At 55.7% G+C, this 17461-nt stretch overlaps 1 protein-coding gene across 1 annotated transcript; it reads right to left on the bottom strand.

The window, feature by feature from the left end:
• Window positions 1-15693: 15693 nt before the first annotated feature.
• Window positions 15694-16598, bottom strand: UBL4B (ubiquitin like 4B). Its single transcript, XM_056122783.1, has 2 exons — window positions 16125-16598; window positions 15694-15702 (listed from the first exon to the last, which is right to left on the bottom strand). Exons 1-2 carry the CDS (start codon window positions 16596-16598, stop codon window positions 15694-15696), a joined length of 483 nt encoding a protein of 160 aa, XP_055978758.1.
• Between the last annotated feature and the right edge of the window lie 863 nt (window positions 16599-17461).

Here is a 17461-nt window from a genome sequence, read left to right as displayed (position 1 = left end):
AAGTTCCTTCTGGTCCAAGGTCACCCCCCAAAAAAAAAACAGCCGCCTGCCAGATGGGGCCAAGACCTTGGGGCTTCACCGTTTGGGGCTCAACTCGAGGCTGGGGGCTGTCGGGTCAGAGATAGAACTTGACTCTGGGGAGTGGGACACAGGTCTCTTTGTCCCCAGCCTGTCCCACCTGTCAGCAGCCATGGCTGACTGAATCTGGTCCAAGGCTAGCCCTAGGCCCTAGCTTCTGGTGTGAGAGGAAGCTATAAATCAGGAGGAGTCCTGAAGGGCAGAGGATAGCCAAGTGCCATCCCCAGCACTGATGGAGATTTCTAGACCTGAACATCCCACATCTGCCCTCTCTAGTATAGTACCATCCCTCGAGCATCACCAAGTCCCTCTCCCTGCCTTGCTGGGGGTAAAAGGCAGACACAGGACAAGGATGCTTCCTGCAAGCACTGCCAACAGAGGAGAATCTTGTTCACCAAGCAGTTGGGGTGAAGGAAGAAGAGAGGGAGAGGTATGGTGTTCTGGTCTAGAAGTAGGATGGCCACTGGAGTCAGAGGCGGCTACCGGGAGGAGGTGGTAGGAGAAGAGCAGAGCTGGGTGCAGAAAGGAGGCACATGCTCAGGGACACTGGGCGCTGGAAGAGGACGGGCGTGTGCAGTGTCAGAGTGTAGCTGAGGCAGGCCCAGGAGGTGAGCAAGGGCTGCAGACCCAGAGCATGGTCTCAGATTCAATTTCTGCCAGAGATAGTCCCAGAGGAGGTGGGTTCAGAGAAGTCCCGCTCTGGCACTTGAACAAGTGGACATCATTCTGGAACTGTATCTGCCCTGGGTTCTGCCACTGCTGGGCCTCGGGACAGATGTCTGGCTGACTCCATGGAACTTAAAATCCACCGTACTGGGCCAGGGCCATAGTACAGTGAATGGCTCTCGCCTTGCACATGGCCAAGTTCATACCACTGTGTCCTGAGCACAGAGCTGGGAGGAGGCCTGAGCACAGCAGATATGGCTCAAAAACAAAACAAAATAAAACAAAAATCTAGCAGCCCAGCCAGGGCAAGGTGTATCTGCCTAACCTTCACCTATAACCCGTGTTTTCCCAAAGTGAGTGGTGTGGGAAGATTCAGTGGGCTCTGAGTAGCCTTGAGTGCCAGTAGGGGGGGCCTTTTGTGGAGAAGTTGGGATATATCCCCTCGTGCTCAGGGGCTATTCCCAGCTCTGTGGTCGGGGATGGCCCTGGGCAGTTCTTGGGGAAACATAAGGACAGAACTGGGGTCAACAACATGCAAGGCCTTAACTAACCTTGTGCTATCACTCTGGTCCCTCAGGGGTGCTTTTGGGGTGCTCAAAGATTTTCAAGGGGCGCTGAGTAGTTCTTTTTCTCAAAGAGGGATGTAGGTCCAATGAGTTTGGGTTCCTCGGGCCTACACAGTGTCTGTGGGATTGAGGACTGAGCACTCCATAGCCCCATTGGGCAGAAGTGTCCATGCCAGGCTCAAGGTGAGACACATTTCTGCCAGGGAAGCCTCGCCACAGACCCTGCTCCACTTCTCTGCTTCCCTGCAGCAACACCTGCAGTCAGCCTGTGCCTCCCAAGATTGCCCACTGCTGCCATGCGTTAGGAGACAATGGCCAACCTATTTCTAGAAACCCTTCCTGGGGCACCAAGCGGGGGCAGGGGCGTTGAGTGGAAGAAAGCCTATTCATTCACTACTGGCAGAGCCCCAGCTGGGGGGAGCAGTGGACCCCTGTGGAGACAGAGCTGAGTCGGAGTCTGGGAGCTGGCACCCTCGCCTGTGGCCCCGCAGAGCTTATTTTGACTTGGAGCTTCCTCTGCCTCCCTGGGAAAGGGGAGAAATGTTACCACCGCCACCAAGATGAGTTGTGAAGATTAGAGCTATTAGTGACAACGTGTCTGGCACATAGAACATGGTGTTGAAAGGCAGCAGCCACCTCTCTGCCAGTGACTTCCCAGTTTCTGTACTTGCTGGCCCCAGAATCCTCCCGAGATTTTTCCTACCATCATCCTGGGTTCCTTCTCTTTTGCCTAAAAGTCAGCCTACAGGACTCCCTCACGACAAGCCTTTTTTTTTCTTTTTGGGTCACACCCGGCGATGCACAGGGATTACTCCTGGCTCATGCACTCAGGAATCACTCCAGGTGGTGCTCGGGGGACCATATGGGATGCTGGGAATCGAACCCAGGTTGGACGCATGCAAGGCAAACACCCTACCCACTGTGCTATTGCTCTAGCCACGACAAGTCTTTTAGTCCTTTATATGACTTCAGTGTCACTCTTAGCTGTCTGACCCAACTCCAGTCCATGCGGTGCTTCTCACAGACCCGGCCTTCCCTGCCTCAGACCACAGGGACACGGATACGGTGGTGATGGGACACCAACCTGGCATGCATGAGACAGAGAGGGTAAGAAATTTACCTGTGGTCACACAGCCTAAAGGGGGCAAAGGTGGGCAGTAACCGACATCCCTCTGGTTCCACAGTGCCCTCAGAGCTTCTGGTCATCATGTGAGTCCTGTTCTTCCCTGACCTTCACACTGTTCACCTTTCTTACCAGCCAGGGAGGGGCTGGGGACAGAAAATCATAGATCTTGAACCTATTAGAAACTGGGCCGAAACTTGCCATTGCTACTGGTGGGCCAGGTGGCCTGGTCTGTACCCACTCAACCCACCCCCTCAGCTAGAGTGGTTGAGGGGCTCCTCTAAAGTAGGCCCTCTTATACTTTTTGCCTTTTTGCCCAAGAAATGTTTATGTAACTACAGGCTGATAGACCTATAAATAGATAGACAAATCAAACATTTGGTAATGGTAGATCATCAAGAAATTTATTTGATGGGAGAAATAATACAGTGAGTAGGGTGCTTGCCGTCCATATAACTGACCTGGGTTCAATGCCTAGCACCCTATATGGTCCCCCATGCCATGGCATGCATGATCCCTGAGTACAGAGTCAGGAGTAAGCCCTGTGCACCACAGGATATGGAGGAAGGAAGGAAGGAAGGAAGGAAGGAAGGAAGGAAGGAAGGAAGGAGGAAAGAAGAGATAAAGAAAGAAAATTTATTTAAAAACAAATGTTTGAAACTTTTCACAACCCTGCCCATATTCAGTTATAGGACCCCAGGCCGGGTTGGGACCTCCCTTTAAAAAAGCGAGTCTAGATGATCTGCCCTACAGCAATGACCAGCATGCTAGCCCACCACCCACACTTCCTGTCTTCTCCCTGTGGCTGGAATAAGGAAGGTGCTGGCAAGAACTCTAGTGGGCCGTTATCTGCCCGGCACCATTCTAAAAGCACCTCGAGGAACCTTTCCCTGGACTCGTGACAACATTGTGAAGCAGGCACTCTTGGTGTCTGCATTTTACAGAGCTGTTGCAAAGCCCAGCTCTTCATTTGGGCTCCGGTCTGGGGTTCCTGCCCTCCCCTCTGCAAGACAGGTGAAGGACAAGTTCATTGCCATTTGGAAACTATTCAAGCCGGGATCACAAATCCACTTTCCCAGATGGAGAGTAAAAAAAGCCCCAAGGTACGAAGAGACTTGTCCAAAGTCACAGGAAGCTGGTGGCAGATGCAGCACCAGAACACAGGGCCCCCAAACTCAGAGTTCAAGTCTCCCTCACCTCTTGCTGCCTTGGGGCACAAATTCTTCATCTGGAGACACCCAGGCTCTGGGACTCTGGCCAGGAAGTTGGCCACGGACTTCAACCTGGGCCCAGGAAAGCTTCAACCGTGGAAGAATTTGCTTTGAAAACAAAGGATGATTCCTGGCAAGGAGAGTCGTTCCTATTTCTGCTCCAGACAAATGGAAAACTGCCGCAGATTCCATGATAAATCTTTTTGCTAAAGGTGATGCATCATTTCGGGTTGCCTCTACGCACAGAGGTATTGGACAGTATACAAGTCAATTACGAAAACCAGATTCTCAGCACTGAGCAGAGATATTTTCATCGAGTGGCTGTGAGGCAACCAGAGCCTCCCGGACATACTGCCGGAAGTTTGGAGTTTGATGCTGTGGGGGACTATGGAGTGGGGAGAACTGACCCAGGAGCCCCCAGGGAAATGGATGTCCCACAACCCACATGAAACCTCTGCTCTGTTCACCCCTGAGGTCACCACAGTCTGCATCACCCATCGGGCTTAGTGTCCACATTTTAGGACCCCCAGACTAATATGGCCTCACTCTCAGTTGCCTGAAGTTGAACACATGAGTTTCCATTCCGGGTCAAACCCAAATACAGATTTGCAAATTGAGTCTTGCCTCTCCATCTCAGCTTCCTGTCCAACCCAAGGACCTCCTTAATTGAGTCCCAAACTTCCAAGCCTTCTCTCTGGACCCCAAAAGCTATGGAGCGCCATAGCTTGCTGAGGAACTTCTCAAGAGCGGTGGGTTTAGACTTTTCTCATCATCTCTCCCCTCCCTCCAGACCCTAAGAGAATCATACAGCTGTTCCTTCCAGGGCTACGAATTTCATGTGCTATTAGCATAATTATTATTATTCTGTTTGGGGGAGGTCATATCCAGTGGTGCTATTCCTGGCTCTGTGCTCAAGAGTTACCCCAGCCTTGCTCAGAGGACCATATCCAGTGATTTGAACCAGGGTTGAGTGAGATGCAAGGAAAGCTAAGAAACCTTAACGTCTATACTAGCTCTCTGGTCCATGAGTCAGAGATTTAAACTGAGGATGTGTGTTGCTTCCAGCAGGTCTTGCTCTGCTCTGAAGGTGGCATTCAGTGTTCCGGAATCAAGATTTGAGTCCCGGCAGTAACCTTGACCTGGGACAGTGGAGGTTTTGCCTCCTAGCTGTGTGACTTGAGTCAGGTCCTTAACCTCTCTGGACCCCAGTGGTGGTCAATGGCTCTTCTTAGTTCTAAAATGCGAAGATTCACCCTCTGGGACTCCCAGGGGGCAGCCGGAACTAGCTGGCAACAAGAGGAGGAGGCTGGGTATGGCTTGAAGTAGGAATGGGAGGGATGAAGTGGAGAGGGCAGGGGTTTGAGAGCTTGAATGCCACATGAAAAAAAAGCTTGATATTTTATTCTGAAGGCAATGGAGAACCAGGGGAAATGTCAAGCATGGGAATAGAGTTGCCAGATTTAGCAAAGAGAAAAATCAAACATCTAGTTAGCGTTGAGCCAGACAGATGCACTGTATTTGATCTGGCAGCCTGATGTGGGAGTGACAGAGGAAGTCCTTTGACCTCTGAGGAGAGCAGTATTGGAAGGGGCAGGGCTGAAGCTCAGACACCCCTTAGAAGGTCAGCCTAGCAATCCCAACAATAACGGCCAACATTTATGTCTAGGAAACACTCTTCTCCAGCCACTGTTTAAGCAGGCTGCATGTATAATTCATTTAATTCTCATAACAAGGTGTAATATCTGGCACTGTGCCCCCTAGACAGGCCAGAGACAAGAGCACAAGGAGAGGAAGTCGCCTACCCGGGCCTCACAGCTCAGGACTGCAGCCCCCAACCAGGTTCCATGTCTACTCGTGTGGACCCCACGCTGTGGGCCAGTACCCAAGGCTGGGGTGGGAGCTGGAGGTGCTGTGGGGCAGAGGAGGGAGGAGGGAGGCTCAGGATTGGTCCGGCAGTCGGGGACACTCATCTTTCCCACCACCTGGCCCTTCCAGGCAGGGGGAGGGGCTGGAAGAGAGGCCAGCACTTGGTCAGCCCTCCACCAGACACCAGGCAGGCCCTCAGCGGAACTGAAGGCGCTGGGGAGGTGCGGAGACAGAACACGGGGGGTACGGAGGAAGGATGAGGACATGCTTGGGGGTACATAACACACACTCACTGGAGCACTGGGGATGACAAGGGGCATGGAAGGTGCCAAGGGGCTGGGGGCTGGAAAGCGGAAGCGATGAGACCAAGCCGTGCTAAGCAAACTGAGGCCCTGAAAAGTCAACAGACCCTCCTGGATGGTGTTGTCAGGGCAGGGCAGTGTCAGGGCAGGAACTAGGTCTGGGATCTCCTGCCTGGCTCGGAGGACAGGTCTGAGCCCAAAGATGGGGTGAAGGGGAAGAACCCCCCCCAGCACCCATCACGGTGGGTATTGGAGGGCAGGCGTGCCTCTGCATCAGCTCTGAGGCCAGATTTTCCCTTCCCACACGGTGAGGACAGGCTGGGCAGCCCGAAGCCCCGCACACGAGAGCCGTTTTCTTCCCTCTGTGCAGAAAGAACGGTCGCTGCAAGATGTTCTGGGGATTGCTCGAGGTCAATAAGTGGCGCAGATGTGATGTGCGGGCTTTGGTTCCCCTCACCCCCCGCCCTCCTCCCTGCGCGCTCCGGGCTCCCCTCCCCGCCCTGCCCCTCCCCTCCGCTCAGGTCCCCGGGAGCGTCGCAGAGACTCGGCGGGAGAGGAAGACGCAGCCTCAGTCTCCCGCCTCCAGCCCCCACCCCTCCCTCCTTTCCGGGACCTCCCCCCTCACACCCCTTCCTGGGCATCACCGCACCGCACGGGGGTGGGGTCCGCTGCCTGGGGTGGTCTCCTAGGGAGGCTCACCCCCCCGCTCTGCCCCCGTCTGCCCGAGCAGCCAGAAGTGGCCGTGGGGACAGTGGGGACAGAGACCCGAGGGATGGGGATGGGAAGGTACAGCCCTGACAGCCTGGAAATGTACAAAGCTGATCCCCAGGGACCCGGCGAGCGCCTGACGTCAAAGCCAGCCTGAAAATACAGTCGAGAAAGTCACGCGGCACCGTGAAAAATGAGCCGCCTGCAGCCCCAGCCGCAGGAGACACAGGTCCGACCGCAGGGAGCCCGCGCCGGCCTGGCCAGGGACCCTCCAGGCGGCCTGGCCCCACAGCCCCTGTCAGGGGCTGGCCAGGACCCTCCCCGCACCCCCCCCCCCAGCCCCTGCATACCCGCCCTGAACCGGAAGGGGCAGCAGGCAGCAGTGATTCACGCCCCTTCTCCCAGCCCTGCCCAGGCTGAGCCCCTCCCCCACATCCTGGGAGCATGGGGACCTCCCCTCCGGGCACCCCAGCACAGACACTTCGGGCTGGGCACTCCAGGATGAGCAGCCCTCCCATCTCCGCCTCCCCCATTCCTGCACCCCCCAAGCACACCACAAGTGTCAGTTGCCTCCTTTGTGTTTTTGTGTTGGAGGCCACACCTGGGTTGAGTCCACCTGTACTAACCCTCTGGCTAACTTGCCTCCTTAATGAAGGAGAAATGAAATCCAAAAATGTCCGGGGGACCCTTGACGGTCCCTGTCAGACAGAAGCCCGGGATCCTCTGGAGCACATGCCTCTCACAGGCCAGGCAGCCTTCCCCTCTCAGACCAAGCTGCGCCCGGCCTTGGTCTGGGCGGTGTGGAGGGAGCACATGAGCCCCAGGCAGGCCAAGGTCTTCAGGGACCCCCGTACAGCCCTGGGACCAGCCAGGGCAACCCCCCCCACCTCATCTCCAAAAGCAGGCCTTTGACTCCCCCTAAGTCAAAGCAGGGCTCCTGCATAGAATGACCAAGCTTCAAGTCTCCCCCCACTGCAGCAAGAGTGAAAAGTGAACCTGGGTGTTTTCAGAAAGTGAAGGAACTAGGGAGGGTTCTCCCCCACATTTCCTGTTACCCAGTCTCTTTCTCTCCATTCTTCCTTCTCCTATCCTGGCCTGTTAACCCCCTCCCGCCCCACCCCCACCCATGTGCGCTCACACACACACACACACACACACACACACAAACACACACCGCCCTGCACTATCCACTCTCTGCATCCCCCTTCCAATGCCCACGCCCCACATAAGGACTTCACCTGGGTGCTCCCTACGTGGCCAGAGGGCTCACCCCCCCCCCCGGGCCCCCAAATAGGCACCTGTGAGGGCAGCAGGGCCTGGCTCCTGCTCACAGACCCACCCAGGGGCTGTTGCCTTGAGAACCTTCAAGAGAGTAAAAAGGACAACCTGGCCCCAGAGCATGGGGCTGGGAAAGGCCGCATCACCCAGCTTCCCTTCTCTAGGTACCTGGACACACAGCCCTGGGTCTTGGATGGCTGGCGGGAACAGGGCCAGCTGTGATGACCCTCCTGGGATGGTCCGTGAGAGGCCAAGTCTCAGAGCAGAACCTATGGTGGAGCATCAGATCGAAGTCCTGTCCGGCTCCTCCCCTCCCAGACTCTGAAAGCCCAAGTCCTTAGCAAGACCCCCAAGGCCAGGGAACTGGCGCCCACTCTCCTGTGCCTCCTCCTCCCTCTTGCAGAGACACAGAAAGCACCACGCCCAAGCCCCACTCCAAGCCTTCACGTCTGCTCCCTCCATGGAGCTCACCCCTACAGAGCCTTCCCTGTCCCCCCCAAACTCACACACATACTCACATACATGCACGACATACTTATATACACATGCGTGCATATATATATACATATATACATGCACACACATATGCGTGCTCACACGTGCATACAGTAGACACATAGGTACACATATACACATCCTCATGAGCCCGTACCTTTTTTTTGAAGGGTCACCTGGCGATGCACAGGGGTTACTCCTGGCTCTGCACTCAGGAGTTACTCCTGGTGGTGCTCAGGGGACCATATGGGATGCTGGGAATTGAACCTGGGTCGGCCGCATGCAAGGCAAACGCCCTACCCGCTGTGCTCTCTCTCCAGCCCTGCCCCGTACCTTTTCCCTGCTTTCTTTCTCTCATGACTTACCACTAACTGATCCACAGCTATTTTATTCTTTCTCTGTTATTTTTCTCCCCCACAAGGATGTGGCTGTCAGACGAGGCGCTTTCATCTGTCTCATGCTTTCCTCTCCTGGTTGGCTCACACTTCCCCCATTAATATCCTATAGCTTTGGTTCTGAAATAAGAAGTTAACTCAGATAAAGACATCTTCCGTGAGATCAGAAAGAGAGCAAGGGGAAGAAAGCAGGCTGGCTTGCTTCGTGAAAATAACAACATAAGCATCCACCTAAGGAGATGTTGAATCCTACCCTAGCCATGCAGACAGTTACCCCGGGGGGAGTTACCCGCTTCTGCCCAGCCCCCACGGCCCACTCTGCCCTCAGCCAGCACGGCCATTGCTGCAGGTTCTTGCCAGGACTGGGGTGGCGTGCAGGGTAGTACCCAGCAGGTCTTCAAACAAGGCAGAGGCTGGCTGACACATCTCAGAACCAAACATTGGCTTTATATTAATAGCCAGAACTGAAACAGGAAAGCTTTACTGGCATGATAACGAGGCAGTCTGCCAGCCAGATCAGAGACTATCCTCCTGTTAGTTTCCATTTCCCGAGCTGCTTTACCCCATGCACAGAGCCGTCCCTCTGGCTGGTGTGGAAATCTACCTGCCTCGGTTTCCCCACAGCGGAAGCAGACGGGTGTGTAATGCTGGCTCTCAGCGCAGGCCCCACAGAAGAAGGCGGAAGGCAGAGTGTGCTCCCTGGTGTCCCCGAGTTCCTCCTTCCGCAGCACCTCCCTCGGGATGGCATTTTCCAGTGTCCTTACCAGGGCTTCTAACAAGGCTCAGGGGGCCTCGGGGTTGCCATCGGGATTCCTGCAGGTGTCCTCAGAGTGCTGCTCTCTTCCACTCCACAGCTGCAAGCCCAGTCTATGGCACAGAGCAGCCGGCCCAACTTCAGCTTCCTGCCACCTGGAGTTAGCCCTGCCCCAGCCTTACACCCCAAGATGTGCCTGCCCTCGGGGAGACCAGGGGAGGGACATGCAGCGTGTCAGTTCCGCCTACCCCAGCCCTGGGAGACACTTGACTCAGGGCTGCTGAAGGGATGAATGGGGGCCTCGAGGCAGCCAGTGTAACCATTAGGGCTGCAGGACCCCAGGGGTCAATCTCACCTCTGCCACTTCTCAGCTGAGTGAGGCTTGAGTTCTCAGAATTGCCTGCTCTGTAGTCTGGGGCTGGGCTGACAGTGCCATTGCCTCCTGCTGACATGAGCCTGTGTTTGCTGCGGTGCCACCAACAAGAGCAGACAGAGGCTGAACTGGCCCCACCTCATAGGCAGGCCCTCAGGACCCGCTGCAGGGCCTCCCGGGACCCCTTCCCCAAAACACAGTTCCTGCCCTGCTCACTCTTGTCCACTACCAAGGTCACACAAAGTGGCAGCATCAGCAGGAGACAGAGAAGGGTTGATCTCAAGGCATTGGCTTTCCTGCCAGCGGAGGCTGTAGGCAGGCATCAGGGAAGGTCAGGGGCAGCACCAGGGCACAGGTATGAGCCAGGCCACTGTCTGTTCCTCCGGAGACGTCTAAGACTTCTCTTCCAGGATGCATTTCTGTTCTAACACTTCTCTTTCAGGACTTCTGATGCGCTGCGGATCCCCGGGGTTTCCTGGGATCCCCAGGACCATGTCTGTAATTTATAGTCAACAGGCTAGAGATTTACTTTATTTCTAGGGTTTGAAGCCACACCTAGCAGTGCTCTGGGGACTGTGCAGTACTGGGAACCAAATCAAACCTGATCAGGTCAGCACCTACAAAGCATCTAAGTTAGTTAGCCTAGTGAAGGGTTTTAACTGTATCTGCAAATTCCCTGACAGCTGCGGGGTCTCCACGGCTGCATCCCATGATACTTAGGAAGACATGTGGTCCTATGAGTCTAATCGAGGTAAGGCTCATGCTTCGCACATACGTGACTGCTGTACTATCTCCTGATCCCTCCAAATTAAATGCAATCTGCTCCAGGCCTCACTGTAGCAGTCAGAGGGAAATCTTGTGTCTGCCTTCCCATGAAGGCTGAGCAAAGGCCCTGGGTTCCCCCACCATCCACACTCAGGGGCCAGCCCGATTCTTAGGGTTCCCAAAGAGGGGTGGGAGTCCTGGTTCTGAACCAGTCTAACCAGACTGCAAGTGAACCTTCTCAGGACCCTTGTAGTCAAGGCCTTGGCGCCTCCACAGAGTCCCTCAGGGGAACGTGGAGTCAGTCCCAACCTGGGGAGGCCCAACCCTGGCCACCCTTTTGCCCCCCCGCCCCCCCTCCCCCCATATTCTTTCTTGTGTCTGCCCCTCTCTGGCACAGCACCCTCAGGAGGAGCCAGAGAGATGGTGCAGGGGTTAAGGTTTTCAGCTGGATCACTCAACCAGCTGATCCCAGTTCAATCCCAAGCAACATATATGATCCCCAGTTCCTACCAGGAGTGATCCCTGAGCAGAGAGCCAGGCAGGAGTGGGCCCTGAGCACCACTAAAAAAAAAAAAAAATCCCCTCAACAAAAACTAACAAAACATTACCCTCAGTGAACCTAGAAGTTTTCAAACCAGACTCCTAGGAAAGGCAGAGAGGCCTTCTGGGTGCCTAAGAGCTGCCACTTTGGGCCCTCCTTCCCCCGTTGGCCAGGAGGGCATCAAAGCCAAGCATCAAAGCCGAATGAGCATGGCTGTATTCTAAGCCGCACCCATAGATCATTTCATCCCGCTCATAGATCTCTAAAGCGGATGCTTGAGCCTCTGAGGGAACAGACCAAAGGATCATGCCCCCAGGCCAGCCCAGCTCCCAGGGGGCTCCCAGCCTTCTGAATCTGGGGCAATGCTCCCACTGCCGCTCTGTGCTGTCGCTCACCAGAAGCTGGTATAGGGCCTGTCATCTTGGGTTGGAGGCAGGATAATGAACTACAGAAGCAAAACCAAGTCAAGTAGAAATGGCAAGACATTCTCACCCGGCCGTGTCAAGGTTCTGCTCTAGAATAGCTCTGCGACTTGGGCAGCTCACCCTTCTTTGGGTGAAGGGCATGGAGGTGAATATCTGCTCTTGGATGTGGGCTAGTGATCTCGCCTCAGGCACGAAACAGTGAAAGTCTATTTAGGGTCAAGCTTAGGTCACTGGAAAACTGGGATTGAAGTGAGAAACTCTTGTTTTCCTGTGCCAGAGGCTAGAAATCACACAACTACATTTCCCAGTGCTCTTTGCAACTGAGGGGTCCCCACGTGACCAAGTTCCACTTAGAAGGTTTCTGGGAGACCTGGGCATGATGGAGAGGAACTGGAGGTGGTGCTGGGCCAAGAGAAATGACCTCTCTGGGGAGGCTCTGGGAGGTGCCTCCTGCTGGGTGCCGGACTACAGGACAGGCTATTTCAGCAGGTCAGTTCTGGGGGCATGAGCAGGAAGTTCTCCTGGCCCTCTCCAAGGGTGAATCAACAACCTCATAACCTTTTCATTCATTCCTCTCTGCTTACATCAGTCAGGGTAGACTCCGTGGCCCAAGATGAGTATCAGAAGAGATTCTAAGCAAGAAACCCTCAAGGCAATGAGAACCCAGGGCTGGTTTTCTGCATGAGTGGCGCTTCCAGAGGGCTGGCTATCTGCCTGGGACAGACTGGACCATGGGCGGTGAATGGGATGCGGGGGAGGAAGTTCATGGGGATGAGGCAGCTACTGCTCTCCCCGGGGTATCTCCACAGAAGGCATCTGTGGGAGAAAAATCTCCTGTCTCTGAACAGCACCCCAGAAATTTTTTAAATAAGCCTCTGGAATGAAACACTTCAAACTCAAACACAGAATAAGACCAATGAGCTCCCCACCATCGTTCTATCTGATCCAATTCACTAGATTATTCCACAAACCATTTCACCCGAAGTCAGTGAGAAGCTCTGCAAGAAGTCTTTTAAAAAGCGTATTAGCTCCTGTTGAAAAATGTGTTAATTTCTTAATACTGTCACATATCTAATCAATGCTTAAGTTTCCCCAATTGTATTTTCTTGGGGTATGGGGAGCAGGTTGGGGTCATACCCAGAACCCAGAGGGGCTCTGAGGAGTCCCCCCTCCCCACCCCACAGAACTCCTCATGAGCCATTTCTCCAGCCCTTAAAAAAAATCAGTTGATTCAAATCAAGATCCAAAGGATTCCACACATTGCAGTTAGCCGATGCATCTCTCACATTTCCTCTTTTTGGCTCTTGTTTTCCTTTCTCTTGGAGGAATCAGGTCATTTGTTACAGCCTTTCCCACAGGCCAATCCTTCTAGGAAAGTTAGTACCTGCATTCCTGAGACAGTTTTCAGCACATCCCCAAACCCCACCCCAGCTTCCCAGCAGAAGCCCCCATGCGGCAGTGAGGGTGGAATGGACGGGGCAGAGTGTGAGTCCAGGGGTGTCTCTGAGGACAGCAGGGCTGGTACCCCTGGGAACCACAGCAGATGGGGGCAACCACAGCAGCTCCTGGTCTCGGGGCTCCAGGCACAATATCCAAGCCTGGTGCCTTGGTCTCCCTGAGACCCTGGGACCCAGCCCTCCCCATGGGAACTGGCCAATGAGTTTCCTGGGCGCTGCCAGAGAGCCCTATGTGGGTGCATTTGGGCAGTGGGGGCAGGGGTGTGGACATGAGCACTACTTCTACACAGCAGTTCAGAGCTTAAAATTTATTCCTGCAGCATCGCCTTGAGTGTTCTTAACCTCCCCGCAAGGAAGGGCTTGTCTGTCTCTAAGTAACCTGCAGGAGTGTGTTTACGTTTTAGGAGCGCAATGGTACCACACCACACCTGCTCCCAAAGTGCCGCTCTCCCTCTACCATTGTCCATTAGTGGCGTCCACTAATCCCCCCTGCATCCTCCCCACCCAGGCCAAAACCTCAGTCCTGAATTCAGACTCTCAAAATCTGTTTTCACAGGCGCATCCTGCAGGGCGCTCAGAATCAAGGTGGACCCAGCCAGGCCGGGCCCAAGCAGGCTAGACCCAGCCCTGGGGGACAGACAGGGTGCTGCCCTGCCCCAGCTCCCCCCCCCCCCCCACCTGCCTACCCACACTGCAAGTTCATCCATCCTGGGACAAAGGCAGCCTGTTGCTTTGAATGGGTGTTAAGTACAACTTCCCTGGGGCAGGATGTTGCTTTGAATGGGTGTTAAGTACAACTTCCCTGGGGCAGGATACCCATGGCAGCAGCTTCCGCTGAAGTCAGCATTGCTGAAGGCCTCTTCTCCACGGGTCTCTCACTGTGGGTACAGAAAAGGCCTCGGGAGGGAAGCCAGGCACAGGAGTATAGTGACTCCTGCCTCTGCCAATTGGGGACCAAGATCCTCCTCCCTGTGGCCTTGGGGACGGAGCGAGGCCCTGGCTGCACCCTTGTCCACTCGCTGCCAGTCCTGACATTCCTGCTTCCAGAGCAAAGACAAGGACTCCCCCATCCTTCATGCCAGCTCCTCGCAGCAAAAGAAATAAAACGGCCCACTTAGTTTTATTGCTCGCAGATTTCCTGGGAAATGGGCTATTAGTTCCCCTAATGTGAAGATAATAGGGCTCGTCCCCCTGGCAAGTGGCACAGCCCAGCACGAGTGTCTGTGAGCCAACGGGAGGTCTCGCCACGCAGCAGGGCTGAGACAAGATCCCCCAGGAAGCCTGGGGCAGGCCCCGGGTGGGCGGCCGTGTCCTCAGAGGCCCCTGCGCTCTCTCCTTTCTGCTGGGGTGAACGGGCCGAGGCTGGGGGAGGAGGTGCTGGTGAGCGGCGTGGGGTGACCCTCCCTCAGGCACACAGCAGCGGCTCCGTCTCCAGTCTCTGGGGCTTCCTGTCACTGCGCCACCTCCCCTCTGAGATACCCTGCCCTCACCCGCCCAGCGGGCACCCTGGTTTTCACAGACACTGGCAGGTCAGCAGGTGCCGCTGGACCTGCCACGCATGGTAGGGAAGCCAGCAAAGCAAGGGCATGGCCACGCAGAAGGGGAAGGCAAGCTCAGTGTGGCAGCCAGGCCACATGGGTGACAGACACGCACTGTCTCCCCAGGAAGGGCTGTTTGTTTCCACACTTCCCTCCTCCCTCCCCTCCTCCCTTCCCTCCCTCTCTCCCTCCTCCCTCCCCTCCTCCCTTCCCTCCCTCTCTCCCTCCTCCCTCCCTTCCTCCCTCCCTCCTTCCTTCCTTCTTCTCCTTCCTTCCTTCTTTCCTTCCTTCCCTCTTCCTTTCTTCCCTTCTTCCTTTCTTCCTTCCTTCCCTCTCCTTCCTTTCTTCCCTTCCTCCTTCTTTCCCTCCCTCCCTCCTTCCTTCTCCTTCCTTCTCCTTCCTTCCTTCCTTCCTTCCTTCCTTCCTTCCTTCCTTCCCTCTTCCTTTCTTCCCTTCTTCCTTTCTTCCTTCCTTCCCTCTCCTTCCTTTCTTCCCTTCCTCCTTCTTTCCCTCCCTCCTTCCTTCTCCTTCCTTCTCCTTCCTTCCTTCCTTCCTTCCTTCCCTTTCTTTCTTCCCTTCTTCCTTCCTTCCCTCTCCTTCCTTTCTTCTCTTCCTTCCTCCTTCTTTCCCTCCCTCCTTCCTTCTCCTTCCTTCCTTCCTTCTCCTTCCTTCCTTCCTTCCTTCCTTCCTTCCTTCTCTTCCTTCCCTCCCTCCCTCCTTTTCTTCCCCTCTTCCCTCCTCCCTTTCCTTCCTTTTCCTTCCTTCCTTTCCTCTTTTCCTCCTTCCCACCTTCCCTCCCTCCTTCCTTCTTTCCAAGTTCCCTTCCTCCCTCCCTCCTCCATTCCTCCTGGCATGCATTCACTCAGGCCACATGTGGGGGTCGGTCCAGGCTTTACTGGTCATGTTTGCACCCAGCAGGTACCAGTTGGGCCCTTGGGAACCTGGTGATATCTGTTGACTGATGTGACTGGGGCAGGGTGAGACGTGGCAATGCTCCCAGAGTGACCGAAGATGGTCTGCAGTTACACTCAGCCTCCTGCGCGGCTGCTCCGTGTCACAGACAGCGGGGACTGTCTCCTCTGGTCTGCACTTCTGCCTAAGAGCCAGGTCAGCAGGATGACCACCCTGGAGGGTGATGCATCCTCTTTTGTCCTAGGGAGTCTGGGAAGGGAGGGAGCATGTGTCGAAGGCTGTGGAGGTGGGGGGCTGGCTGGGGGGTGAGTGGGGTTCGCGGGGGGTGCCCGCCCAGAAGAGGGAGGCAGCCCCTGGTGTGTTGCCCACAGGGCAATAAGAATCCCATCAGGGATGGCAACAGAGGTGGGATCACTGTGAAGTTCAGAAGTGAGCACAGTCCGAGAGGTGCTCAGACGTTTCACGGTGGAGCAAGCACACGTCTCAGTGGGTGGGAGCCCGTGGTGGGCCCCGAGACACAGGCGATGTGATGGAGGGAGCGTGTGCGTGAGTAGGACGGCCCTTTACACATCAGCATCCTCCTCCTCCTCCTCCTGGACCTCCTCCTCCTCCTGGACCTCCTCTTCCTCCTCCACCACCACCACCTCCTTCTCCTCCTCCTCCTCCTTTGCCTCCTCCTTCTCTTCCACTTCCTCCTGGTCTGGGAGCTCGGAGGTGGTGGCCCGTGGCTCTGTCTCTGCCGGGACTCTCTCCTCCTGAGCCAGGAGGTAGGTCACCAGCTGCTCCAGGGCCTCGAGGCTGATCTTCTGCAGACGCTCCTCGTGCTCCTGCCTCACCAGCTGCAGCACGTTCTTGGCATCCTCCGGCTCAAAGTGCTGGGCCAGGATGCCGCCCACACGGGGCCACAGGGGCGCTGGCTTCTCCAGGGGCCGCACGATGACGTTGATGGAGGCGTGGGGCCCGATGCTGTAGTCCGACAGGTACTTGTCATCGGCCAGGAGCTGCCCTCGGAAGAGTAGGTGCTGCTGCTCCTCAGGCACCTGCAGCCGCTTGGACACCAGCCTCTTGAGCGTGGCCACACTCTCCTGCCCTGTCACCTTCAGGCTGCATCTTCGGCCCAGGAGCAGCTTGACCGTGAGGAACATGGGGCTGAGAGGGGACTCAGGAGGGACCCATGCTCTGGTGCTGCCTGGCAGTGAGAAGGGGCTGCTGGGGGAAGGGGCCGGCTCCTAGCAATGGTGGGAGGTGGTGGCCATTGGCTGACGCCCAGTGATGTCATAATGCCGGAGGTGGGCTCCTTTCCAGAGTGGGGGTAGGGGTTTGAAGGCACCGGGGACCCAGAGAAGGGAAAAGTGGACCAACCCAGGAAGGGAGAATGAATACAAGACTGGAAGGGCAGGGAAGGTGGGCAGGGCGTGGGCTGGAAAGAACAGTGGGAGCCAAGGAACGAATTTATTCCAAGTCATTCCACGCAGGTGCCTTCTCTGCCAGCACCCTCCCTGAAGAGAGACAGGGGTCACCGGAATGCCTCCGACCTCCGTTAAGCTAGTTTCCAGCTCATGTCTATCTGCCTGCTCTAGGGCCCGGTAGAGACATGAGGCACTTTTTTGGGAGGAAGGAGGCAGGCGGGAGGGAAACCAACCACACTGGCCACATAGCAGGTCTCCGAGGAACTGCACTGAGCATGCTGAAGTCACCACTGCTGGGAGATGGGGGTGGGGGGTGCGGGTGGGGGCGGGGGTGGGAGGGGGCGGGTACGGTCTGCCCTGCTGCTGTCTGTGAATATTGATTTGGCCCCTCCTGGCCGCCATGGGCGTTTTTGAGCTTTTGCTCACATGCTCATAGTTAAATCCTCACAACCTCAGGCAGGTAAGGCGGGTCCTCAAAAAAACACCTTTTTTTTTTCTGCCATAACAGTGTGTGGGGGGGAGGGGGCGAAGGTGGGAGGGGAAGTAGGGACACTGATGGAGAAAAGTGGACTCCGAAGAGATTGTTACTAAAATAAGCC

The sequence above is a fragment of the Sorex fumeus genome, unplaced genomic scaffold (genome assembly GCF_029834395.1).
Source record: "Sorex fumeus unplaced genomic scaffold, SorFum_2.1 ptg000047l, whole genome shotgun sequence".
Lineage (NCBI taxonomy): Eukaryota > Metazoa > Chordata > Mammalia > Eulipotyphla > Soricidae > Sorex > Sorex fumeus.
The sequence above is the reverse complement of the archived record's forward strand: the minus strand, read 5'-3'. Positions and strand labels throughout refer to the sequence as shown.

What these genes read in the sequence shown, in the direction of transcription:
- UBL4B (XM_056122783.1), bottom strand. Translation starts at nt 16,598, where the DNA reads ATGTTCCTCACGGTCAAGCTGCTCCTGGGCCGAAGATGCAGCCTGAAG.